Here is a 23,522-nt window from a genome sequence, read left to right as displayed (position 1 = left end):
ATGTGGATCCTACCAGCCGAGGAGGCTCAAAACTTAGAGTGGAGATAACAGCTCTGTTGGCTACGTCATAACCATGTCCCTGAATTGAAAATGTCTGCCTTCTGATTCATTCTCTTGAAGCTGTTGTTTCTTCCGATGGCCATGGCCTACTCGCAGGAGCCTCCATCGTTCTCGGGTATCCGCATTGGCGCCGGGTATGGTGTCATGCACGAGTGAGCGCTTAGGAGCTGGGTTCGAAGCAGAAAGAGGCTGGCTGATCTGCAGAACGCCCAGTCCAGAAAAAGATGTCCCCTGGAGATCCGCTGAGCTCTTGCTCAGATAGATAGATCCTTCAAGTGTCCCATATATTCACGTAACTTATGGTCATGACCAGGTGGAGGCGTAGTGTTGCGTTCGAGTCGTTGGACGGCAGAGCGTGTGAATCGACATGCAAGAATGTTTGCTGCTGTAATTACATTTTATACAAGTGAATGGATTCGAAGTGACACAAAAAGTGAATAGTGTTTCGGGGACGGTGGTGAGAGCTCCACCAAAAGGCACCGTCATTCCCGGTTTGTTGACCGGTAATCGTCACTCGCTCCAGTTGACCCAACAGACCCTTGCGCACTCACAGAAAAGCAAAGACAATTCATCGAAAAGTCCTGCGTCCGAACATCATCCGTTTGCTTGTACATAACTCGCACTCGCCTTTAGGCATCTTCTCTTTTCATTCATCCTCCGTGTTGAGAGACATCAACTATGCCCCACTCCACGTCACAGTCTTTGAAGCTCCTAAGCAAAAACCTCTCACAGATCGCGTCCCAGTCGGGTCGTGCAACTGTCAGAGTTCCGACTTATGATCGCTCTTCGGTCAAGGAAGGAGTCGTTCACATCGGTGTCGGCGGCTTCCACAGAGCTCACCTGGCCGTCTATCTCCACAACTTGATGGAGAAGCATGGCGTCCGCGACTTTGCTATCGCCGGTGTCGGTCTTCAGCCCTTCGACGCTTCCATGCGCGACATCCTGAAGAAGCAGGACCACCTCTACACTGTCATCGAGCGCGGCGCCGACGGCAGCTCCGCCAACGTCAATGGCGCCATCACCTCGTTCCTCTTTGCGCCCGACAACCGCCAGGCTGTCATCGACAAGATGGCCCACCCCGACACCAAGATCGTTTCCATGACCATCACCGAATCCGGCTACTACTACAACGAGAACACCCACGAGCTCCAGGCTGAGCACCCCGACATCCAGCACGATCTCAAGAACCAGAACTCGCCCAAGACCACCTTCGGCTTCCTCTACGCTGCCATGAACAGACGCCACCAGCTCGGTCTCAACCCCTTCACCGTCCTCTCCTGCGACAACATGCAGAAGAACGGCTCCATCACTCGTCACATGCTCGTTTCCTTCGCCAGACTCGCCAACCCCGAAGTCGCCAACTGGATCTCCGAGAAGGGTGCCTTCCCCAACTCCATGGTCGACCGTATCACTCCCCGCACCGAAAAGACCGACATCACCGCCCTTGCCGAAGACTTTGGTATTGAAGATGAATGGCCCGTTGTCACTGAGCCCTTCATGCAATGGGTCGTTGAGGACAAGTTCTGTGATGGCCGCCCTCCCTTCGAGAAGGTCGGCGTCCAGGTCGTCAAGGATGTCCACGATGTTGAACAATTCGAAATGCACAAGCTTCGCCTTCTCAACGGTTCTCACTCTGCTCTCGGCTACGGCGGTCAGCTCGCTGGCTTCAAGTACATCCACGAGGTCATCAACCACCCTGTCTACCGCAGGTTCGTCGAGCAGATGATGCACAAGGAAGTCAAGCCCCTTCTCCCTGCCATTCCCGGTGTCGACATTGACCAGTACTGCAACACCCTTATGGAGCGCTTCTCCAACCCCACCATCATGGACCAGCTTCCCCGTATCTGCCTGGGTGCTTCCGGCAAGATTCCTCAGTTCATCATGCCCTCAATCGCCGAGCAGATCTGGGACAAGCACGACTTCCGCCGTCTCTGTTTCGTCGCCGCTGCCTGGTTCCGCTACATCAACGGTGTCGACGATGCCGGCAACAAGTTCGAGGTCGACGACCCCATGGTCAAGGAGCTCCAGGCCAAGGCCAAGGCTGGTGGCACCAAGCCCCACGAGCTCCTCAGCATCAAGTCCCTCTTCGGTGACGACTTGCGCAAGGACGAGAAGTTCATCAAGGAGATCACCACCGCCATGGAGCTCATCGCCAAGGACGGTATCATGGCCACTCTCCCCAAGTACATTGACTAAATGACCCAGTTTCTCGACGAGACTGCCGGTCGGTCTTGTCATTGAACTCAACATCAAGAAAGAGAAGAACGTTACAACTCCCTTTTATACTCCTTCTCATTGCGTGTATCGCATGAGAGTGCCGCGAGCCAGCTCTGAGATATGATATACCCCCGAGCTCGCGGGTCCGGAACAAAAGGAAGGCACGTAGGATAGCCACGGACCACGGGTCCAAAGAAGTTAGAAGATTCACAGCATAATGAAGCGATTTTCCAAGTTCAATCACGTTTCTTTCTTCCCATACCGTGATGTTTGCTTGTCCGTGGCTCAAGTGTTGCTCAAGGTGTAAGCGCAAACATTCTATTTCTGGACACGGATGTAAAATTTTGTTATCCCCGAAGCTGCGTCCTCGGAGCTGTGCTTGTGCCTTGATGAATATACATCAATCAAACTTCAAGCCTTTTTCAATAGATCCTTCTCCTGAGCAATTAAATCACGCATGCCACTTTCTCAAAATAGTCATGCAGTGTTTTCCTCGGCGTCAGGGCTTGCTGATGCGAGGAAATGTGATCCGAGTTCGCTGTCTTTTGCTCATCACATCGGAACACAGTGGTCCGAAGAGCTTCTGCGGGACTGATGTGTTTTGTAAATCGAAAACACACCTGACTTGCTACATATGAGACCGACACTCTCAAGGACTGGTTTACTGTGGGAGAGTATCATAATACACGTTTTGACGCGATGAAATATAGATATAACGCGTTGTTGCTTGCTAGATAGCGCAATGGGTTTATCCAATGCTTGAAATGGGTGTCACCCTGGCTGAAATTGAGTTTCGTCTCCAACTAGCAGAGTGATGGGAGAAAAGCTGTTCAATTGGAATTTGCTTTTTGAATCTGGCGAGGCCTCTACTGAGAGTCGAATTGTTGTACGCATCTCGCCGGAGAAGTCTAGAACACTGAGAAGCACAACGCATCTTGACAACCATCTATAGCCTGCACAGTGCACAAGAGGAAGAGAGACCGGTTAAACCTTTGACTACATGCGTCCTATCCTAGTAGCTTTCATCCTACTGCAAATATCTATTGGGTGGTCTAGGAACACCCAAATTCTCACGCAGTGTCTTTCCCTCATACTCGCTTCGGAAAATTCCTCTTCGCACAAGCTCCGGTATAACATGCTCATTGAACTCCTGCAAGCCTTTGATATGTAATGGCTGTATCACAAATCCATCGGTCGCTTCGGCATCCAACCATGCTTGCAGATCATCTGCAATAGACTGTGTTGTACCAACCAGGGGTCGATGACCCAGTCCGATGGAGCAATGCTGCGCTGCTTGCCTGATAGTCAAGCCATCTGAGCGAGCATAAGACGTAATAGCAACGGCACGACCTTTGGACCGCACATCTTGTTCAGAAGTATCGGGGAATGGATCATCGAGATCGAAGCCCTTGAAGTCAAAGGCCAGACTTTGTACAGCGACATCGATTGGCCATGCCGAGATGGCTTTCTCGAATTTGCGTTCAGCCTCCTCTTGGGTTTCTCCCCATATTACAACGACTCCGGTCATGACTAGCAGATGGTCTGGGTTTCTCCCTGCTGCGGTGGCGTATGATTTTAGCGAGTTGTAGGTTTTCTGTCCATCCGCGATTGAATAGTTGGCGCAGTAGACGAAGTCGGCTATCGCACCACCGAGTGCCATGCCCTCTGGCGAGGTGCCTGCCTGTACCGTTACCGGGTGGCTTTGAGGAGTGCGCTCAACTGTGAGAGCTTGAGACACCCTGAAGAGGTCATTGTCGATCTTAGGAGGGTGGACCTTGCTCATGTCGAGGAATATTCCACTCTTCTTGTCTCGTACGAAGGCGTCATCCTCATAACTATCCCACAGCTGCGTTACCGCGTCATGAAACGCTGCTGCTCTTTTGTATTTTGCCTTTCCATCTTCTACAGGGATACCCAGGTTGCGAGCACCTGGACCAGGAGTGGTCACTACGTTCCAACCAGCTCGCCCATGGCTGATGTGATCAAGGCTTGCAAGCTGTCGTGCGACATGTGTTGGCTCATTGTCACTGGTGCTAACAGTGTACACCAACCCAATGTGTTTCGTATGTGTGGCGATAGCTGAGAGTAGAGTTGCTGGCTCAAATGCACTGACACTCGACAAGTGTTGAGCAAAAGAGCCGCCGTGGAATGATGCTCCGTCCGCGAGACAGAGCGTGTCAAATTGCCTTCTTCAGCGAGTTTGGCGAATTTGATATAGTAGTCCACGTCGAGGCTATCCAGTGCATGTAAGTCTGGGTCGCGCCATGTTTGAGACCAGCCAGGAAAACCAGTGAACGCGGCAAGATGGAGCTTCTTGTGAGAACTGGTCGTCATTTGATCAAAGACTTGGTGGATTTGTCAGGTTGCATCAGATGCTTAGGATAATGTCGATTGTCGAGTGAACACGAGGATTTAAACATGCTGCTTGAGTTGAATTGGTCGAGATGTCCCGTGACACGATGTCGAGTCCAGTCCCGCAAAATCGTGATGAGATGTTGAGATGTCGAATTGATCCTTCGGATTTCGTGATGCGGTATCGACCTTAACCCGCGACATTCGAAGATACCGTGTCACGTCGAGCATTGTTTTGATAAGCTGTACTCCGTAACAACAGTCCAGATTCTGATGCCTGGTTGGGGCATGCACTCAACATTGATTGCATCTCCGATGATGCGATCAGAGCGACCGGCATACTGCGCAATCAATACAATCCATCGAGTGGGGAGAAATAGGGTCGCTTCCGAAGACACTCACCACACCCTCTTGGGTCATCAGTATGCCTTCACGGATGTAGCACGTGCAATATCGACCAGGATGTTTGAATTGACAGAAGTTGTGAGTTGCGAAGCTCTCCAAGGTGGGAAACCTTTGCCAAGCCATCGACTTTGGTTGGCGCGGAGGCTCCATCACACCTTCCTTATGACAAAGTGCATCAATCTTGCCATCCCTCACGGTCGCAACAAGAGGTGTCTGAGTTGTCTGTAGAGACGCTCCATTTCCTCAGGGGTAATGTAGCCGCTCGCAGGGGCGCGCTGGCTGACGTGCCCTCAACGGAAGCTGCCTCCAATGCAGAAAACAATCGTGCATTTTTACCGCTGCTTGCGTGACAGAGCTCCGCACTTGAAGACCTGATCCATTGTGCTTACAGACGGCATGGCGCCCATGCCATTGTGGGCCGCTTCGTATGGAGAGCTACGTAAAGTAGACGATAAGGTATATTGTATAAAAAACAATGTTGTTCTGTCTAGGAAGGCCTTCATTCCAGAGTCATCATAGTTATCAGTTTACTCTACCAAGATGGCAGACTACAAAGACGACTCGAAAACAGTCACCCGCGTGTTATCCTCGACTATACACGAGCCAGCCGATACACCTGATGGTCGTGTCAAAGAAGGAGCGTGGATTCGTTTCTTAACATTTCTCCACTGGTACCCCAAGGACATGCCGAGCGAGGAGAAAAAATTGATTCTCCGACTTGATTTAAGCATCCTTATATTCGGATGCCTATCTTTCTTTATAAAGTACTTGGACCAGGCTTCCCTGACGAATGCCTACGTAAGGTTTGTTTTGCGTTTCGACTTTCTGCCTTTACTCAATCATGCTAACAACTCATCACCAGTGGCATGAGAGAAGACCTCAACTTCAAAGGAAATGACCTCAATTACGTTACCGCTACCTTCTGGGCTTCCTACTGTACCTTTATGATTCCAGCCTGTTACTTCATGACACACTATCCTGCCAACTACGTGTTACCTGGATTGGAAGTTGGCTGGGGCATTTGCACGTTCGGCCTCGCTTGGTCACAGAATTTGCAGAATGTCTATGCTATGCGCTTCTTTACGGGTATCTTCGAATGCTGCTCATTCACAGGAACCATCTACGTTATCGGATCGTGGTACAAGCCAGGAGAAATTGGCCGCAGAGTATCTCTGTTCTTCATTGCCTCTCCACTCGGCACCATGTTTGCCGGCTATCTTCAAGCAGCTGCTTACACTAACCTGCATGGCGTCCACGGGCTTGCTGGTTGGAGGTTAGTATCATGATACCGTCATGGGGCAGCACGTTTTCACTTCGACGTTAAGCTAACATATTCCCTAGATGGCTGTTTATCGTTGATGCAATCATCACGATCCCAATCGCAACCATGTAAGTTCAAGCTTGTAGCTGAAGGAGTCTCATACCTGACAAATTTTCAGAGGCTTTTTTGTATTTCCAGATGTCCCATCCCGAAAGAAGCCAAGGTTTCTCACAACAGCAAACCATGATTTGGCTAGTAAGCGATTGGAAGGTGTCACTGCACCTCCTCAACTTAAGCTTTCCAAAAGCATCTTCAAACGAGTCCTCAGTCGTTGGCACTGGTATCTTCTTGTCCTTCAATGGACTCTCCTGGATCAGAATGTTGCCCCCGGAGGACAGCCATTCTCTCTGTATTTGAAAGCATACCCAAAGATTTACTCCATCGTTCAAGTCAACACATTACCTACAATCACCACTGCCATCAGCATCGTCGCGGCCTTGACTGCTGGCATATTCGCCGACAAAACCGGGAAGTTCTGGCTTGCTAGTTCTGCAGCCACTTTGCCGGTGATAGCTGGAATATCGCTCTTGGTCGCGTGGAATGTTGGGGAGAAAGGTCGCCTAGCAGGATTCTTCCTGACTGGTTTCCAAGGAGGTAAGTGGTTTAGTATACAGCGATATCTTGATTCCCAACGCTGATTCGTATTAGTCATGTCTCCGATGACCATGAGTTGGGCCACAGTCATCATGGCTGGTGATGCTGAGGAGCGTGCGGTCGTGACGGCCAGCATGAACGCCATAGGACAAGCCATCGCTGCAGGTTCGCAGGTGGTTCAATTCCCTGCTAGTAGGGCACCAAATTTCCATGCAGGTTCTAGTAGTGCATTAGCTACGACGGTGGTACAGTTAGTTGTCATCTTTCTCATCTTGTTCTTGTGGAATCGAGACAAGAAAAAGGCCATTGGGTCTAGTGCTGACCAAGGCCAAGAACGTTGGAGTATGAGACAGATTGAATAATTCTTAATGCAGGTTGTCGAGTGTATGCTTACGAGAATAAATTTCCCAATTCGATGAGAATGCGATTGTCTAGTATTGCCGTTCCTTCGAGTTCATCTTGCTGTGAGGTGTCACCCTGCTTGGCTCAACCAGGAGCTTCGTCTCTGACGCTCGCGGCGAGCGGGAAGTCACCGTCAAGATGCATATAAATTATCGTCTTCCTTCAATCATGCTTTGCAATAATTACGGTACACGATTCTATCGCATACCCCCAACCACCAGAAGTGCTGATTGACGATGACATGTCGCAAGCTGTCAAGCGTCGGATGAGACCCCGAAACGCGTTGATTACCCATTGCTGCCTGATGCTGCCTTGAACATTCACCCAACCTCCTCAATATCTTGTAACACATAAAGAGCCTACTTGTCCAGGGAATAGTTTGCATCATTTCTGTTGAAAAAATTATTTCGATCCACGCATCACGGTCCTTTCCCACTTTGCAACCAAGAAACTGCCATTTAATTACACAACGAGACAATGAACGCTCCAACAACATATGAGCAATTGACCGAAAAGATCAAGTTGCTACATCCTTTCGTCGAACCAAAAGATGTCTCAATCTACAACGATCCTATTTACCCGACCAACCTTCACCCCAAAATCGCAACCATAGCATCATTGATGAACGAACTCTACACCCTATTCATCGACATGCAATACATCCCCGCCTCCTCCGTTTCTTTCGCCCCCCACACCACCAACCCAATATCTCTCCGCCATGCCGCTCTCTTCGGCCTCGAAAAACAAGTCGTGGATTTATTGCAGATGCTGCCTTACCACGATGGAAGCCAGCCGAATTGGAATTTCGGCAGCGACAATGGAGAGTTTTTGTTCGGAGGCGAATTTGACGATGATTTGAGAGGGGAAGAAGAGGGTATAGAGGCGGTTTGGTGGAGGAAGTGTGTGGATCCGCTGTTTTATTTGGATGTTGATTGGAAGGGGAAGAGAGCGGTGGGGTGGAATTTGAGGTGTGAGGATGTTGATGATGAGGGGGAGGAGATGGAGGAAGAGGGCAAGAAACAGGAGCAGAAAGAGGGATGGTTGATGATGTACAACCATCAAGACGATGATGACGGAGAAGAAGACGAAGACGAAGACTGGGACGACAACATGACCGCCGAAGACGAAAGCTCTTTCGAAGACTCGGACGAGGATGACATCGAAAGCGAAGAACTTCTCGCACTACACCAAGAAACCATTGAAGCAGAAGCCGCCGAACAGAAAGAAGCAGCACTCCAGGCTCAAGTGGAAGAAGCAGAACGGGCCAAACGACACACCTTGGACAACGACCCAAGAGACGAACGCCTCCTCCTCTACCTCCGCCCCTGGCACGTCACCCTCAACAAACTAGGAAACCACGGCACAGTACTCTTCCTAAACACCCACACCTTCACAATCTCCCAAACCGACCAAGAAGCAGGCACAATCTGCAACTTCACCCACAACGCAATTCCCTACCTTCGAAACGTCATAAACAAGTTCAAGACATTGGACTGGATACCAGGAGGTCTATACTCCCCAAACCACGGCGTTGAATACGCTGCTTACAAGAATCTCTACCTCTCCTCCGGATGGCCCAACGCCTTCAACCCCGACAAATTCCACGCACTAAGGAAACAATTTGAAAAAGACCAACGTCAACGATACCACGATCAAGAGCCCCTGAGGAAATTTTGCGAACATGTCGGTACCATGCAATCGCGCGAACTGAGTAAACTACACCACGCCTCCGCAGTCCAAAAACTATCCACTCTACCACAATCTCCCACCCACATGGAGGAAAGAGAAGAATTACAACGCATAAAAGCACGATGTGGAAAGGAATTTCTCCCCGAGTATTACAAGCCCATCAGCATTGATATACTCACCAGCTATCTGAAATCCGTTCAACAACAGCGCGAAGAGGGAAGATCAGAAGACGAGATCAAAGGATTAAAAACACTTATTGCGGAAACAAAGGAAGGAATGACAGCAGCGAGTTTTGAAGATAGGGATTGGATCATCTATGATATGAGAAGAAAACAAGCGTTGGAAGTTGAAGAGGAGGTGAAAGAAGGATTTGATTGGACAAGTGCTTGGAGAGGTGTTAGTGTTGATCTTGATGTTGTGCTTACGCAAGAGGGGTTGGAAAAGATGGCTAGAGAGAGGTTTGGAAAGTATCATGGGTAGCTTGACGTGGAAGTCACAGACAAAAGGTATGAAATGGATGTTCACAAATCGAACCCGTTCATGTGCTGTGACTTTTAGCACATCAACCCATCTTCTACGTCTGGCCTGAGGTGCCTTCCTCTTCTTTCACACCCCATTTTCGCAGATTGATCTGCGACGAGTTTCCTTTCAAACACTCCCGATTCTTTCAGAGCCTCTTCCTTCTCTTTTTGATTCATAAGTATCATGGGTATTCATGACTCTCGTTATCTCGGCGCGGCGCTTCTCTGGCAGGTGACGGCGATCCATTGCCCTTGAGGCGCAGGACTAAGTGTCACTCAGCCAGATGTATCTGTGTAAGCACTCGCACTACCTCTGCGCGCATGGCCATGTTCAATCAAGCTCACAATACGAGCTTCCACGAGTCCAGGCGCCTAGAACCAGATCTTGATGAGCTCTTCACTGACAGCAGATGGCAACAAGACACCAGACTCGGTGATGATACCAGAGATGAGGTTAGGAGGCTGTGAAATAATGTTAGTTCAATCTCCATCACGACATCGAGTTGTATGAATACGTACTGTAAAGTCAACGGCGTCATTGTTAGCCACACTGTCAGAGACACCGACGTCAGATTGAGAATCCATATCAGCGACACCCTCGTCCTTTGCAGAAACACTTCCACTGGCACTGCCAGAGTCTCCAGTAGTCTTGAATTCGACAATATTTTGATCGATACCCAAGTCAGTCTGACCGAGGGGATATAGTCTGACGAACTTGTGGCTTTCAGAGACGACGTAGAAAGGCTTGTTTGCAGCCTTGGCCAGCATAGCGATCTGATAGGTACCCAACCTGCTGATGATACCACCGTTCTCCACAACACCCTCAGCACCGACGAAACATTGTGAGACCTGGTTCAAACTGTATGCGATGGCGGTAGGAGGTATAGTGGCGACAGGAATGCCGAGTTTGCGCAATTGAGCAATGTTCTCACTGCTCTCGGCATCCGAGGAATCGGAGACGACGTAGATGACGCGGAAACGGATGCTGCCTTGAGCACCGAAACCAGCACTTGTCTCGGCGGCTGAGCGCAAGAGAGCACCAACGACACGCGAACCACCATTCGTCAAGACGGTGTTGCCGTCGCGAACGAAATGTCTACCGAAACCAGCAATCTTGTCACGGGCCTCCTTCGCGCGCTCGACGAACAGGCGACCGTTCTGGACCAGATGTGTGCGGATGGTGTCGAAGTCACTGTTGCGACCAGCGCTGGGCTTTTGCAAAGTGGTGATGATGTAGCGTTGGAACAAATCGGTACCGGCGGAGAGGGAAATGGGGTTGGGAATGCGGGCCTTCAGTTCGGCTGTGAGGGTGGATAACAGGTCCAGAGTTTCGGAGACGGTGGTCGCGGGGGTGTGGGCAAGAGCGAGGACGAGAGCTTCGATGGCGGCGACAGGCATGGTTAGCTCTGGGTCATCTGCCAGTAAACGCTTGTATGTATCGACGACATCGAAATTTTGCTGCTTGTTTGTGGTGGTCATGTTTGCGAGATAGTAGCTGTCGAGCAGCGAGAGGCGGAGAACCGAAGGGCGAGTGGGAGGATGCGAGGGTGTGACGGGCGTGGGAGGATCGATGTGTATGTCGATTTTTGGTTTCTGATATTCGACTTCGACATGGACTTTGGGCTGTGACTGTTTCTTGTCTGCAGCGACTTGCGCGAGCGAAGAAGCTTCGACTAACGAGTCATTAGCGTGAGAATGGTCTAAATCCACCGTCCCTCCTCCGTTCGCGTAGGCCTCTTCCATTGTGCTCGTCTTGTCGTTTTCAAAGAATCTACAGCGTATTCATGACAGACTTGAAGCTCTTTGACCCATACTGAGATGATTCAGGGATCCATCGCCAAGGAACCGCCTTGTTGATATGCTGTGATTGCAATGTCATGCCTTGCTCTCATTCCGCCAAGACGGGTAGCTTCACATGCTAGCTCCGTCCTGCCCGACTGCCCCGCACCAACATCTCAAGGGTCTGTCTCTCCATCGCTGTGTCACTCATCAAACATAGAAAGCCGCCATCCGAAACAATGACCACTCTCGATCCAGCCACTGGACGTCCCTTGCCCGATTCTGCCATCCAGCGGGTCCTCTTCATCTGCCCTCGCGTCCATGTCTACCAGATCCCACCTCTCACTTCCAACAAGGGCTTCTCTGCCGGATCATGGACCGCTCCTCCACGCCCGACTGCCCAGATGATCTTCACCGCCCGTCTAAGAATCATTGAAACTTCGCTCGCGACTCAAATAAAGACGGATATCGTGCTTGAGGATCCCAAGACTGGTGATCTCTTTGCTGCCGCCCCCTACACCTCGCCCGCTGTTGTTGAGCAAGCAAATGACAGTAGTCGTTTCTTTGCTGTTCGTGTCGTCGGCGAAGGTGGTATGAAGGCTACCTTAGGTATGGGCTTCGAAGAGAGACCTGATGCTTTCGACTTCAGCATCACCCTGTCAGAAGCCAGGAAACTTCTGGGTCTGGACCAAAAGGCCGCTCCTGGCCAAGCCCTGCCGCAGCAGATGAACAGAAAGACTGTCGAGGAACCAAAGAAAGACTTCAGCCTCAAGGCAGGAGAGAGCATTCATGTCGAGATTGGTGGTCGTGGAAGGAGACAACAACAATCAAGCGGTGCAGCCAAAGACGACGGCAGTGCTCTATTCTCCATTCAACCTCCGCCGCCGCCTGCTTCCGGAGACGACTTTGCCCTACCTTCCCTCGCCCCTCCACCTTCGGCAGCCCATGTCAAAGCTGCATCGAAAAGCCCCTCACCAGCAAGGCCGCCTCCACAATCCCAGTTCCAGCAGAACCAGAATCAACCCTCTGCGCAAGATTTAGGTTTCGACGATGGCGAATTTGGCGAGTTCCAATGAGTAATAATAATACAGTGCGCTTGATATACAGGTTATGCTTTATTTACATTGCAAGAGACTTCATCATCATGATCGGGTGGTGAGCAGCGCCCATACGAGTCCGACTACAGCCACACCGGCTGCAGCTCCCTCAAGAGCTATCGTCGTCACGTCAATTCTCTTGACTGTGACTTGACGGTCAGAGAAGAGGTCTTGCAATTTGGCCTTGAAGAGAGCCAGATTGGTCGACAGAATCTCCTTCCATAGGGCGAATCTCTCCTCCCAGTTCTCGGGTTCTCGTCGTTGTACCGGCTCTTCAATAGCCTTCTCGGCGGCTTCGTTCATCTCTGCGATGGGGTCGCTGATTTCGACGGCTTCTTCTGGAAGGACTTCACCAGCTGCTAGTGTTGTTTCTCCGACTGCGATTTCGCTGTCGGCCATGGCTTCGGGTTGTACATCAGGTGCAACTTCTGACACGACCTCTGGCATGGCTTCTGGTATAGCCGTTTCGACAGTCTCGACAACCTTTTCCTCTAGCTTCTCAAGCGTCTGACCCGCAGGCTCGACAACCTTGTCAACCTCTGCCTCAACAGCAGGAGCCATCGATGGAGCCATTGTCGTCTTCTCGTCCAGAGCTGTCTTGATCTCCCTGACAATCCTTCGCCTTCTCCAGGGCTCGAAGATGACCAAGTTGGCCAGTAGCAGGAAGATATTCAGACCCATAAGACCAAATGTAACCCAAGTGCTGTTGCGACGAATTGTGTCACTCCAAATCTGCTCTTCGTGATATTGTTTGCGTTCCTTCTTTTCCAGCTTTCCTCTGGCGTCTTCGAGCTCACGTTCGGCGTTTGCGAGATGCTCTTTTGCGGCCTGTACGGCTTGTTCGTTGAGGTGTTCGGAGCGAATCAGAGACATGTAGCGTTCGAGATCGGAGGCTGACCAAGAGTGTTTGCGTTCGAGGAGACCGACGACTTCCTTTTGAGAGGCGGCTTGTTGGCTGTAGGATGTCGTGTAGGCTACTTTTGCGGCTGTGACTTCGGCGTGGGCGGCTTTGACTACTTGTTCTATTTTCTTGTTAGTCTGACTTGAATCGCATATCGCAGGTGCAAAATGCCATACCTTGATCGATAATGTCGCGACGCAAGCGCTCAATACCAGAGTAGTCTGTGCCAGTGTAGTTGTTGACCTTGTGACTAACAAGCGCAGCTTTGGCCAGCAGCTCATCCATACGTTCTTGTACCCTCTTCGACAAATGCCATCTTTGCGCTTGTTGGGTCGAGGGTAGTGCCTGTTCTGCAGCTACAGCTTCCTCTTTTGCCATCTTCTCGATCTTCTCAGATACAATCTCCGCCTCGGTCTTTACCGGCTCCTCTACAGGCGGTGTCTCTTTCTGAACATCTTCCAAAATTTCTGATACTGGGGTAGGTGCGGGTTCAGTAGGTTGTTGTTCGATTGGTGGCGCAGGCTTAATTGGTTCGGGCTTTGGTTGCGGCGGCGGTGGGGTTGGTCGGGCAGGAGCAGCAGCTCTTGCAGCATCCATGATTGCCGCATCAATCCTCTGTTGAATATGCTCAGGCGGCGGTGGCATGTAGAATCGCTCATCTGGCTTTTGAGGCTCTGCCGCTTTCGTCTTGTCGTCCTTTGGCTGTGGGTCATCGCGACCTGGTGGAGATGCCGCCCTCCAAGCGGAAGAGCTCCATTGTCGTTTACCGATCCATTGGGCGTTGTGGACAGAAGATGTCCTCGTAGAAGTCTGTCGACATTGTGATGTGAATGGTCTTGTTATGACGGAGCTTGTCCTGGCGGAGGCGAGGATGTTGCGTAGCAATGCATACGGCGGTGTTGGTGTGCTCATTTCCCTGGTCCTTCTCTTCTACCGCATCCTTCCAAGCTATATCAATCGTTTCAAATGTTTTCGGGTAAAGAGAGGTTTGGGGAGACTTGTGTTTCGGAGTTGCAACGGATGCTTCTCGGTGGAGCCTTCTTCTGATCTGCGCCGAATATTGCCGAATTTTGCCAATGTGTTTACCCTGACGTATGCGGAAGGTGCGTTGTCGATTGCTTGGTTCACCGAACTTTTTGAGTCCCTCAACGCAAAGTCGAGTCTCTCTTTTGGCCCTGCATATCAACTCTTATATCGAGTTTTACTCCTGATCTTCTGCTATTTCCCTCTTTGATCTACATATTCTTCACATCACACATCATGGCCCAATCACTCCCCGCTATGAAGACGAACCCCAAGTTCATCTTCTTCACCGACTTCGATGGCACTATCACCCTATTTGACAGTGAGTAACATCCTTTTATGTTGCCACAATTCCATTCATGTATCCGCGTTTCAATCTCGACGCATGCACCATCTCAAATTCCAGAAAAACATCATTTCCAGATGCAGTACGGAGTATCAATATCTGCTTTGTATCTGCAATTGCTTCTATAATCGAGTCGAACATATTCTCACAATACACACATGCCTGAACAATTTTCTCGATTGCGAATGCTGATTTTGTCCCAGGCAACGATTTCATGGTGAGCTCCTATGATTTCCAGTCCAGATCTAATATCTGTTCTGGAACAAAAAGTCCACTTGATGCAAGATTGTAAATCTAACTGTTCAACCAGACCGACAATGTCGGCTTCGGCTACGAGAAGAGACGTGAGGGTAACATGAATGTCCTGAATGGCACCGAGAGTTTCAGGTACATAATCAATGTCCATGGAAGAACTGATCAACCTCTAACACAACTTGCAGAGACTCTTTCAAGCGTATGATGGACAGCGTCAAGATGCCTTATGACGAGTGCATCAAGTACGTCTCAGAAAACGTCAAGCTCGACCCTGGCTTCAACGACTACCTGAAGTGGGCCATCAAGAACAATATTCCCACTGTTGTTTTGTCCTCCGGTATGGAGCCCATCATCCGCGCCATTCTCGAGAAGTTGGTCGGTGAGGACGCAAAGTACATTGATGTTATTTGCAACAACATCCAGGCCAGACCCGGAAAGCAGGTCAACGAGGAGGGTGGTTGGGAGCTCGTCTACCACGACGACTCTCACTTCGGTCATGACAAGAGCTTGACTATCCGCCCTTACGCCCAGCTTCCTGCTGATCAGCGTCCTACTCTCTTCTACGCCGGTGATGGTGTTTCGGATTTGAGCGCTGCCAAGGAGACCGACCTCTTATTCGCCAAGTCTGGACACGGTAGGTCTACAATATCATATTCCATCTGGGCAGGAAATTAACGTCTGCCAGATCTCATTCAGTTCTGTGTTAGAGACAACATTCCCTTCACCGTCTTCGAAGACTGGAGCCAGATCAAGGCCAAAGTCCAGCAAGTTGTGTAAGTAGCTGCCTCTTTCGTCTATCGTTTTCCAAACTAACCATCATTTTCAGTGAGGGCAAGGTCACCGTACAAGAGGCCGCCAAGCAAGGTGTCGAAGATTACGAGAAGGGTCAGGCTGGTGTCAAGCCCACCGTCTAAGCCGACCATCAAAAGTTCAGTATCATCTACTCAAAGTAAAAATAGACTGGTAAAATTGGTTAGCGCGGCATAGGAAAAATGATAAAAAGATAGAAGGACTACAGTCGAGAAATAGATCAGGCCGGTCACTGATTTCGATAGACATACTTCTGGGAATAACAAGAAAACATTGATTATGGTACTACTTAGACAGACGAACAATGCACCTGAATCGAGCTCAAGCCCATCATCTCAGTTGCCGAGGGGCTCTTTGAGCGAGCCTTCAGAATGCACAAAATTTTGCGAACGTCTAGAGCTATCTTGTGAGAGCCTCTCAATCGGTCTTTCCCCGACGGACGTTACGATCACCATTTTGGCCTTTGACAATCGGCTATCTACCTGAGCGCTCTACAGGGAAGGCGTCTTCAATTACCCTGTGCCAATGCGGGCTCAGGCTCGACCTCTGGTTCCTTCACCGAGTACGCCACAGCACCATACTTCTTCAACTCCTCCACCACCTCAGCACTACCCACCAACAACGCCAGATCCATCGGACTTCTCTTAAGCACATCCTTACACCCATCAATATAATCCCCAGTCCTCGATCGATATTTCACATTATGAAACTCCTCATTGCTCGGCCGCCTGTCGCTAAGCGCATTAACAGTACCAGATTTGCATCTCTCGAGCAAAAATCGTAGGGTGGCAAGTTGCTTCTCTGTCGCCTCTTGCGTAACGAGTAAGTGTAATGGTGTTTCGTCATATTTGTTGACGATGTCCGTACTCGCTCCATATTTGACGAGCAATTCGACCAGTTGTGGGTCTTGCTCGTGGTTAACTATATATGTGCCGTCTCGCTCTCGTAGTTGTGTGTTCAAGCGGTCGCGATCGATACAGTGGTGGAGTAGAGAATTACCATCGTTGTCCAGGATGTCGGTTTTTGCTTTATGTGTCAGGAGAAGCTCGACGGCTTGGCTGCCGCTTTTGAGTGCGTGGAAAATGGGTGTTTCGCCAAATTCGTTTGGAGCGTTGACATTGGCGCCGTGTGCTAGTAATTGTTTCGCGGTGGCCACTTGAGCTTTTGATATTCGTGCGTGTGCTTCTGCGGTCCAGGCCCGTCGTACGCCCCAGGCTTGCATGTGAGACGCTTGATGGCTGCTTTGAGGTGATTCGATACCGTGATTGAGGAGAAGACGCTGATTGCTCCAGATCAGATGAAGAGTGCTCCCTCGGCTACCCTGTATGACAGATTTTGCCGCGGGTAGACTCAGTAGATACTCAATCATTTCAAGCGTGCCGTTTCTTAGTCCAATATCCAAGGCGGTGTAACCCTTTGCGTCTTTTGCGTAGAGGTCAAAATGATGATCGATGAGGTATTGAGGTATCTCAGGAGTGTTGCAAAAGACAGCAGTGTGTAAAGGCTTTCTTCCATTCACCTCACGATACATTTCATCTTTCATGCCTCGCTCGACCAGAAGTTTTACCATGCTTAGGTGATTGGATCTGATAGCGGAGTCGAAAAGCTTCACCGAAAAGCGTTCCGGAAACACCAAAGAAGGCAAGTTAGGGCGTCCCAGGTTATATCTTCGAGCGATGTATTCTTCCTTGTTCAAAAAACGAAAGAGCCCACTTGTATCGAGAGGCCGATCTACTTCAATGGCTCGAAACGAGTTGGAATGAACGTCGATCATCTTGTCAAGGGCGGAGTCGTTTCGATAGTCGGCAGCGATCAAAAGAGGCTCTAGACGCTCGTCTGGTATCTTTGACTTCGCTTTTCCATAGTCTTCGGTGCTCCTGGACTCATACAGCCGGTCCCAAGCGGGTGAGAGGAGGTCGATCATTTCCAAGTTTCCAATACTGGCTGCCCAGTGCATAGCTGTCCATCCGTTCTCGTCAGACAAGTTGATAGATGCGACTGCCGTCAGAAGTTCTCGAGCAATATCAACATTGTTCTTGAGTACACTCCAGATTAGGGGGCTCCATCCGTGTATATCTTGGCTATTGACATCTGCGCCGGCCATCACAAGCAATCGAACGATGTGAAGGTGACCGTATGAAGAGGCAGTGGTGAGTGCTGTCCAACCCTGAGCATCAGATGCAGATATATCACAACCAGATTGTATCATTTGCTCGCTTTTCAGAATAAGGCCTAGCCTGCAAGCTACCTGTAGGGCTGTTTGACCCTTTGGAAGCATGGAAAAGGCTTCTTGGCGAAGGACTTTGTCTTTGATCTCTCGATGGTAACAAAGCTGGGTGCTGCTTCTACGCAAACTCTCATTGTTGAGAAGACTTGATAATTGTTGCGTGAACTCGGTCTCGATATGTCGACAATGGAAACCCAGATTTTGTGCCGCGTAACAGGCAAAGTGGTTGGTTGCAACTCGATCTTCAAGTTCCTCGCTGCGCTGACAGGGCTCATCGAAGACTTTGTAAGACAAGTACGTCAAACAAGCTCCAGCGATATCAGAATGTCCAGCTTTGGTAGTCTCAAGATCTTGTTCGGCTAAGAATTCGAAAGCCGACGCATGTACACATCGAACAAAGCCGTCGGTGTCCATCGTAAGCAGCCCCAGGCAAGCAGATATGATTGTCTTCTTGCTTGTCAGATTGTCTTCGTCGAGTTCTGACGTCCTGAATTCTACCGCGAGGCCATGGCGAAGTTCCTGAATCCGCAGCGGGCGGGCGGCAAGTATGACCCATTGAACGACTCTCATCGCCAAGTCAGCATGTCTGGAGCGCTTGATCTGATCCATCGTCTTCCGGTACATCTCTGGTAATGTCTTTGGTAGTCCTACGAGTGCCTTGCGAAGTTCTTTCCGGCTACTAGTCCTGAGAAGGTCGTTCACTATCAATCTGGCAAGTAGGAAACTGCACATAGTCAGCTTTTGATTCGGACAGCGGCCAAGCAGAAAAACCACGGGCCCCACTAGCACCGGGCCTGATAAGCAGTCCATCAAGTGGCACAATGCTTTTGACGACGACAAGTTCACCGACAGAGAGCGCGTTCCTTCAGGTAATCTCGCGGTCCAGCTCATGTATCGAAATAACATCATGCCTTATGATAGCCAACGTCCTGCGTCTCACAAGCATAGGGGAGGCAGGCTTGAAGCAGTGCCTGAATGGACCTCATCCAGCCACATTTGAAGCAGGGGATAATGACTTACATGCCACCACATCGGTCGGCGATGTTACCAATCACATCGTCTTTGAAGGCTTGATCAAGCTCCAAATCATCCTCGATCTCGGTCAGTTTACTGTCGACCATCTTGACTATATCGGAATCATCTGGCCTGATCTCGAGTTGCTGGTCTTTAGAGAACAAGCTCTCGATATCGGGTGTCTTTCGACTTGTGACCAGTATTGAAGCTCCGCAGGCTGCCAATGATCGCAGCACCGATAGGTTATCAGCTCTGAATTGGCATTCGTCAAAAGCGTCGATGAGGATGACAACGTTAGGGATTGTCTTGAGTGACTGGCTGAGTGTATCTCGCAGACGAGTTTTCGAAGGCGCTTGAATCCCTGACTTTGCGTCGGTGTACAGTTTGTCGATCTCCATAGGCACATCGCTTCGTTCTCTGATGATCTGCGCAAGCAAGTTCCTCACAAGTGCATCCGCTGACTGTTGCTTCGCTTCCTGATAGTGATGAAAATAGGCGAAAGTGTGGTATCTCTTCGACGTAAAGATCTGGTTCCAGTCGCGATAAAGCAGCGACATGAGAACAGTTTTCCCACATCCTGTATTTCCATAGCACCAAAGAATCTTGCCAGGGCTAGCCATCCAGTTCAAGAGACTAGGCTTCTTACAGAAGCCATGAGTTGTGTCGACCTCTGACTCCAACTGGGGTGACACCGTTATGCCTTGCGGGCATAGCCAATCAACGACACTGCGAAGGTGTTCATCCGACTCTAGCTCCGACAGCTTTGCGTGAGTAGCTAAGGAGAGGTCAAGAGCGTCTGCCGAGAGCGCTGCATGGAAGTTGTCGCGATGACGCTCCAAGCTGACGAGTAAATCCTTCGTTTGGTCGGTTCGAAGAGGCCAAGCCAGAGCGTGCCTCTTCTTCAGACGGCCCTCATCGTTCAGGTAGCTCTCCAGCAATGTTTTCAACCTCTTGAGACGGTCTTCGCATGCGATCATGGTCGAAGACGATATGATCGGAGGCCCTGTAGAGATGACACTGCTGAGATAGGTATTGTCGACATGCTTTTTGAACCGGATGAAGATGGCTTGCAGCGAAGTCAAGGTATCAAGCACATCAAGCACGCTACGATTGGAGGTCGAAACTGCCTGTATGTATTTGCCTGTGACCTGTATCACGTCGAGCACGAGACTCAGAAGGCCAGCGACCCCACTAGCGATACCAAGTTCTGCCATATCCACTGAGTGAAGATAATTCTGCAAGTAGATGAGATGAGTTTGGTGAAAGTTCACGGAGTTTGAATCAGAGCGGCATTTCACGCTCTTCGCGCCTGCCGCTTGAAGGATGCATGTTCCTGTGGCCTGCTATAGGTGGGCGCAGCATCAGGCGGCAAGTTTTGGCCGTAAACCCCAGCCTTACATTACTCACCTGGCCGCACATATAGCTCGATACAATCAAGAGATGAGCCAATGATTCCGGTTGTCTTGCGAAAGAATTGAACAACACCCCGGTAGTCAGGAGGGATGTGTTGAATGTGAGTTATTCTTCGTGAAGCAAAAAAGAATAAATGTGTGCCAAGCATGTCTAAGCCTTTTTGGGCATTCCCGCGGCGAACTCGTTGCAGCTTGAACAATTGAACATCTGCGACAGGAAGACGTTTATACCGCACTCACACACGTCGCCATACGCCCAACATGGCTCTCAACCTCTTCACCCGCCTATTCAGGCTACCTGCCACAGCGCGCCCCAGCTTTTCCGTCCTTAGCAGCAGTCTCCGCACACCGATCGCCTCTTCACCACGCGCATTCAGCACATCGTCACCATTCTCGGCCACATACAACCAGGTCATGCGCGGCTGCCGTGTCGCGCAAAGAGCCCGTAAACCGACATCGCCGCAATTGAAGGACCGACCGGAGATGAAGGGCGTCTGTGTGCGTGTGGGTATCACGAAGCCCAAGAAGCCCAACTCCGGAGAGCGCAAGGTTGCGAGAGTGAGATTGAGTAATGGAAGAGTTGTCACGGCATATATCCCTGGTGAAGGTGCGTTGTCTCTTGCAGGAAGAGGAAGATTGGAACATTGAAGGAAACCCCATCGCATTGATGGAACATGAGGATGGATTGAAGGCCATATTGGCTAACGAGAGTAATCACAGGTCACAACGTCCAGCAGCATTCGGTCGTTCTGGTCCGCGGTGGTCGTTCGCAAGATTGCCCCGGTGTCAAGTACCATCTTGTCAGAGGTGCCTTGGATCTGGTTCGTCATTCTGTTTACCGTCTTCCCTTTCAGCACACTAATTTCTCCACAGGGCGGTGTCGGTAACAGAATCACCTCACGATCAAAGTACGGCACCAAGAAGCCCAAGGCTGCCTAAACAATCTCTTAACTTACGACATCATCACATCACACTTTCACCCTCTACCATTTCTGGATCTTCATTACAGAGATGATCAATGAACGGTCATGAGGCCCAACCCCCTCAGTGTCTCATCGTCGTGCTGCAGTCAGAGCTTGGCGCCATGACTTGCTCCAAGCATTCCATTCTGTAACACCACACCCGACCGTTTCTTTTCCGCCATCTCTTTTCTGTACTTAACATCTTCTTTCTTGCTCTACTACTGCCCTGAGGCTGGTCAGGTGCACATGCATGGCGTTTTTTGGTGCGTGGTTTCTTGTATACTATTCAGGAATGAAGTCCAAAAGGGAATAAAAAGAGGTCTTGGCCATGTTGAACACCAAACGCCCGGCGTCTTCTTCTCGTACGAAGATCTACCAGCGTTTCTGCATGATGATTGTCGCGCTCTACAGGAGAAGATAAACTAGAGGCATCAATCCCCAGATAACTACATCATGATCGCCTGTTCGCCTTTTGACTTTTCGCGGATTGTTTTAGGCGAGACCTAACTATTGCGCATAGTCTCTCTTGGTGTCTTCACTGCGCCTTTTTGATGTACAGTAACACATAACTCTGCCCCTGCGTTTGTTCCAACTGAGGTATGTGATACTATCGATACGATCTTCAACCCCTCCTTTGCTCCTTCCTTCGTAAGTCCGTAGCCAAAACTGCATAGCTCCCAAGAAACGGTTAAGGTGTTTTATTTCTGGACATGTTCACGCGCATCTCACTCTTCGGATATAAAAGAAGCCTTGCATTCCCGGTTGTTCTGCCTTCATTGCGTCCATCATTCTATAAGCTTGATTGATTTATCAGCTGCTACAACTTCAATCGACTCACCTCTTCTGCTCGCAATCATCATCATGTTTCGCTTACTCAACCATATCGCCCTCCTAGGCCTTCTTTCCAGGTACGCTTCATCGTCTGCGTTGACTCTGCATCATGCGATGTCTAACAACGTACCAGCACTGCACATGCAGCAGCTTGTACTCGCTGCCCAATCTCAATCACCTACACCACACCAGCTGGCTGTCCGGCCATCAACTGCCTTGAGCCAACCTGTACCGTAACAACCACAACATCCATTCCCACCTCCTACTGCGCCACAAAGACCCGCACAGCATGTGTACGCTCCTGCGCGCCTTGCTATACCGAAACCATAACCGTCGAAGACGACCCTGTCATGGTCCAACCGACCATTGCTCCCGAGCCCAGCACAGAGCAGCCCATCGCAGACCCCGAACCCACTATCATAAAACCAACCATCAACCCAGGCGGTCCCATCATCCTCCCTACCTCTGAGCCTTCTCCTACCAATGTCCCAGGTCAATGTGCTCCATACACTGTCACAACCACGGCAATCAATCCGGCATGCACATTCGACACTTCAGAATGCATAAGACCGCTTTGTGTATTCGAGACTACGACTACGGTGCCAAGCTGTGGTGAGGCGGTCACGCAGACGGAAGTTGCGGTTTGTGAGACCGAGTGTCCGGCTGGTTGTGCTTCTTTTACTTATACTGCTACGTCTGGAGCTGAGGTTGTGGCAACCCCCATTGCTACTTTGGATTGAGAGAAAGCAAAACGTGGTGCTCATGTTACAAGGAAGTCCAGATATTGTTGGTTGATTGATATTTTGCTTTGCTTATTGGCTCAAGTGGTATACGTGTCTATCAAAATGCAAGAAGTGCTTTACCTCATGCTCGCATCTTGCCAGGGCCTTTTGATTAGCCATCTTGCCTGCGTCAAAATGAATGAGCGTAGACAGACCATCATGTCTTCGTAGAGACGGGGAAAACGACAAGTCATGGGACATGGTGCTCTTACGAGGGAAAGCGCGACCAAGGATCTTTGTGAAGGAAGCAACGACCAGGAATATCTGCACCTCATCTTCCTCGAAAGAAGGAAAGAGCGACCCAGAAAGCGTCCGAGGAAGGAAGGAACGAAGGTTGAACCAGTAAAGAAGGAGCGTCCGACTACGTTCGCACCTTCGACCTTCTCAATAGATGAATAAGAAGAAGAAAGAGTCTACAGGCAAGTAAATCCAAGAAATGAGCGATTACACAGAACAGAAAAAGAATGAGCGACCAGTAAGAGATTCACGAGAAAGAAAGGAACGACCTAGGATACTCGTACC

The 23,522-nt window shown here is 50.0% G+C and overlaps 11 protein-coding genes across 11 annotated transcripts; 7 read left to right on the top strand and 4 right to left on the bottom strand.

Annotated features, from left to right (window-relative positions):
• Positions 1-581: 581 nt before the first annotated feature.
• On the top strand, positions 582-2,664 carry M438DRAFT_294774 (mannitol 2-dehydrogenase). Its single transcript, XM_029901855.1, has one exon. The coding sequence runs from the start codon at positions 739-741 to the stop codon at positions 2,254-2,256; it is 1,518 nt and encodes a 505-aa protein (XP_029761507.1). The 5' UTR covers positions 582-738; the 3' UTR covers positions 2,257-2,664.
• A 640-nt stretch (positions 2,665-3,304) lies between these two features.
• On the bottom strand, positions 3,305-5,085 carry M438DRAFT_404796 (FMN-dependent oxidoreductase; the record flags this gene model as incomplete). Its single annotated transcript, XM_029909742.1, has 2 exons — positions 4,391-5,085; positions 3,305-4,304 (listed from the first exon to the last, which is right to left on the bottom strand). The coding sequence occupies exons 1-2, from the start codon at positions 4,609-4,611 to the stop codon at positions 3,305-3,307; spliced, it is 1,221 nt and encodes a 406-aa protein (XP_029761506.1). The 5' UTR covers positions 4,612-5,085.
• A 139-nt stretch (positions 5,086-5,224) lies between these two features.
• On the top strand, positions 5,225-7,385 carry M438DRAFT_316767 (putative allantoate permease). Its single transcript, XM_029902711.1, has 5 exons — positions 5,225-5,837; positions 5,897-6,307; positions 6,376-6,423; positions 6,474-6,949; positions 7,004-7,385. Exons 1-5 carry the CDS (start codon positions 5,575-5,577, stop codon positions 7,309-7,311), a joined length of 1,506 nt encoding a protein of 501 aa, XP_029761505.1. The 5' UTR covers positions 5,225-5,574; the 3' UTR covers positions 7,312-7,385.
• Positions 7,386-7,828: 443 nt separating this feature from the next.
• Positions 7,829-9,520, top strand: M438DRAFT_354406 (uncharacterized protein; the record flags this gene model as incomplete). Its single annotated transcript, XM_029906951.1, has 1 exon — positions 7,829-9,520. One exon carries the CDS (start codon positions 7,829-7,831, stop codon positions 9,518-9,520), a length of 1,692 nt encoding a protein of 563 aa, XP_029761504.1.
• Positions 9,521-9,933: 413 nt separating this feature from the next.
• On the bottom strand, positions 9,934-11,040 carry M438DRAFT_271923 (nagb/rpia/CoA transferase-like protein; the record flags this gene model as incomplete). The annotated part of the gene is made up of 2 exons (XM_029900516.1): positions 9,934-10,023; positions 10,081-11,040. The coding sequence occupies 2 exons, from the start codon at positions 11,038-11,040 to the stop codon at positions 9,934-9,936; spliced, it is 1,050 nt and encodes a 349-aa protein (XP_029761503.1).
• Positions 11,041-11,579: 539 nt separating this feature from the next.
• On the top strand, positions 11,580-12,416 carry M438DRAFT_271756 (DUF1681-domain-containing protein; the record flags this gene model as incomplete). Its single annotated transcript, XM_029900504.1, has 1 exon — positions 11,580-12,416. One exon carries the CDS (start codon positions 11,580-11,582, stop codon positions 12,414-12,416), a length of 837 nt encoding a protein of 278 aa, XP_029761502.1.
• Positions 12,417-12,482: 66 nt separating this feature from the next.
• On the bottom strand, positions 12,483-14,250 carry M438DRAFT_334226 (uncharacterized protein; the record flags this gene model as incomplete). The annotated part of the gene is made up of 2 exons (XM_029903694.1): positions 12,483-13,459; positions 13,515-14,250. 2 exons carry the CDS (start codon positions 14,248-14,250, stop codon positions 12,483-12,485), a joined length of 1,713 nt encoding a protein of 570 aa, XP_029761501.1.
• Positions 14,251-14,465: 215 nt separating this feature from the next.
• Positions 14,466-16,168, top strand: M438DRAFT_344667 (uncharacterized protein). The gene is made up of 6 exons (XM_029905277.1): positions 14,466-14,683; positions 14,911-14,924; positions 15,018-15,094; positions 15,148-15,596; positions 15,648-15,735; positions 15,789-16,168. Exons 1-6 carry the CDS (start codon positions 14,599-14,601, stop codon positions 15,874-15,876), a joined length of 801 nt encoding a protein of 266 aa, XP_029761500.1. The 5' UTR covers positions 14,466-14,598; the 3' UTR covers positions 15,877-16,168.
• A 34-nt stretch (positions 16,169-16,202) lies between these two features.
• Positions 16,203-20,503, bottom strand: M438DRAFT_364426 (ankyrin). The gene is made up of 2 exons (XM_029907720.1): positions 19,020-20,503; positions 16,203-18,723 (listed from the first exon to the last, which is right to left on the bottom strand). Exons 1-2 carry the CDS (start codon positions 20,225-20,227, stop codon positions 16,281-16,283), a joined length of 3,651 nt encoding a protein of 1,216 aa, XP_029761499.1. The 5' UTR covers positions 20,228-20,503; the 3' UTR covers positions 16,203-16,280.
• A 183-nt stretch (positions 20,504-20,686) lies between these two features.
• Positions 20,687-21,364, top strand: M438DRAFT_334223 (ribosomal protein S12; the record flags this gene model as incomplete). The annotated part of the gene is made up of 3 exons (XM_029903693.1): positions 20,687-21,032; positions 21,146-21,246; positions 21,299-21,364. 3 exons carry the CDS (start codon positions 20,687-20,689, stop codon positions 21,362-21,364), a joined length of 513 nt encoding a protein of 170 aa, XP_029761498.1.
• Positions 21,365-22,248: 884 nt separating this feature from the next.
• On the top strand, positions 22,249-22,958 carry M438DRAFT_334222 (uncharacterized protein; the record flags this gene model as incomplete). The annotated part of the gene is made up of 2 exons (XM_029903692.1): positions 22,249-22,295; positions 22,352-22,958. The coding sequence occupies 2 exons, from the start codon at positions 22,249-22,251 to the stop codon at positions 22,956-22,958; spliced, it is 654 nt and encodes a 217-aa protein (XP_029761497.1).
• Positions 22,959-23,522: the final 564 nt, after the last annotated feature.

Source organism: Aureobasidium pullulans (assembly GCF_000721785.1).
Source record: "Aureobasidium pullulans EXF-150 unplaced genomic scaffold scaffold_7, whole genome shotgun sequence".
Lineage (NCBI taxonomy): Eukaryota > Fungi > Ascomycota > Dothideomycetes > Dothideales > Saccotheciaceae > Aureobasidium > Aureobasidium pullulans.
Note: the sequence above shows the minus strand (reverse complement) of the source record. Positions and strands in the feature narration are given on the sequence as shown.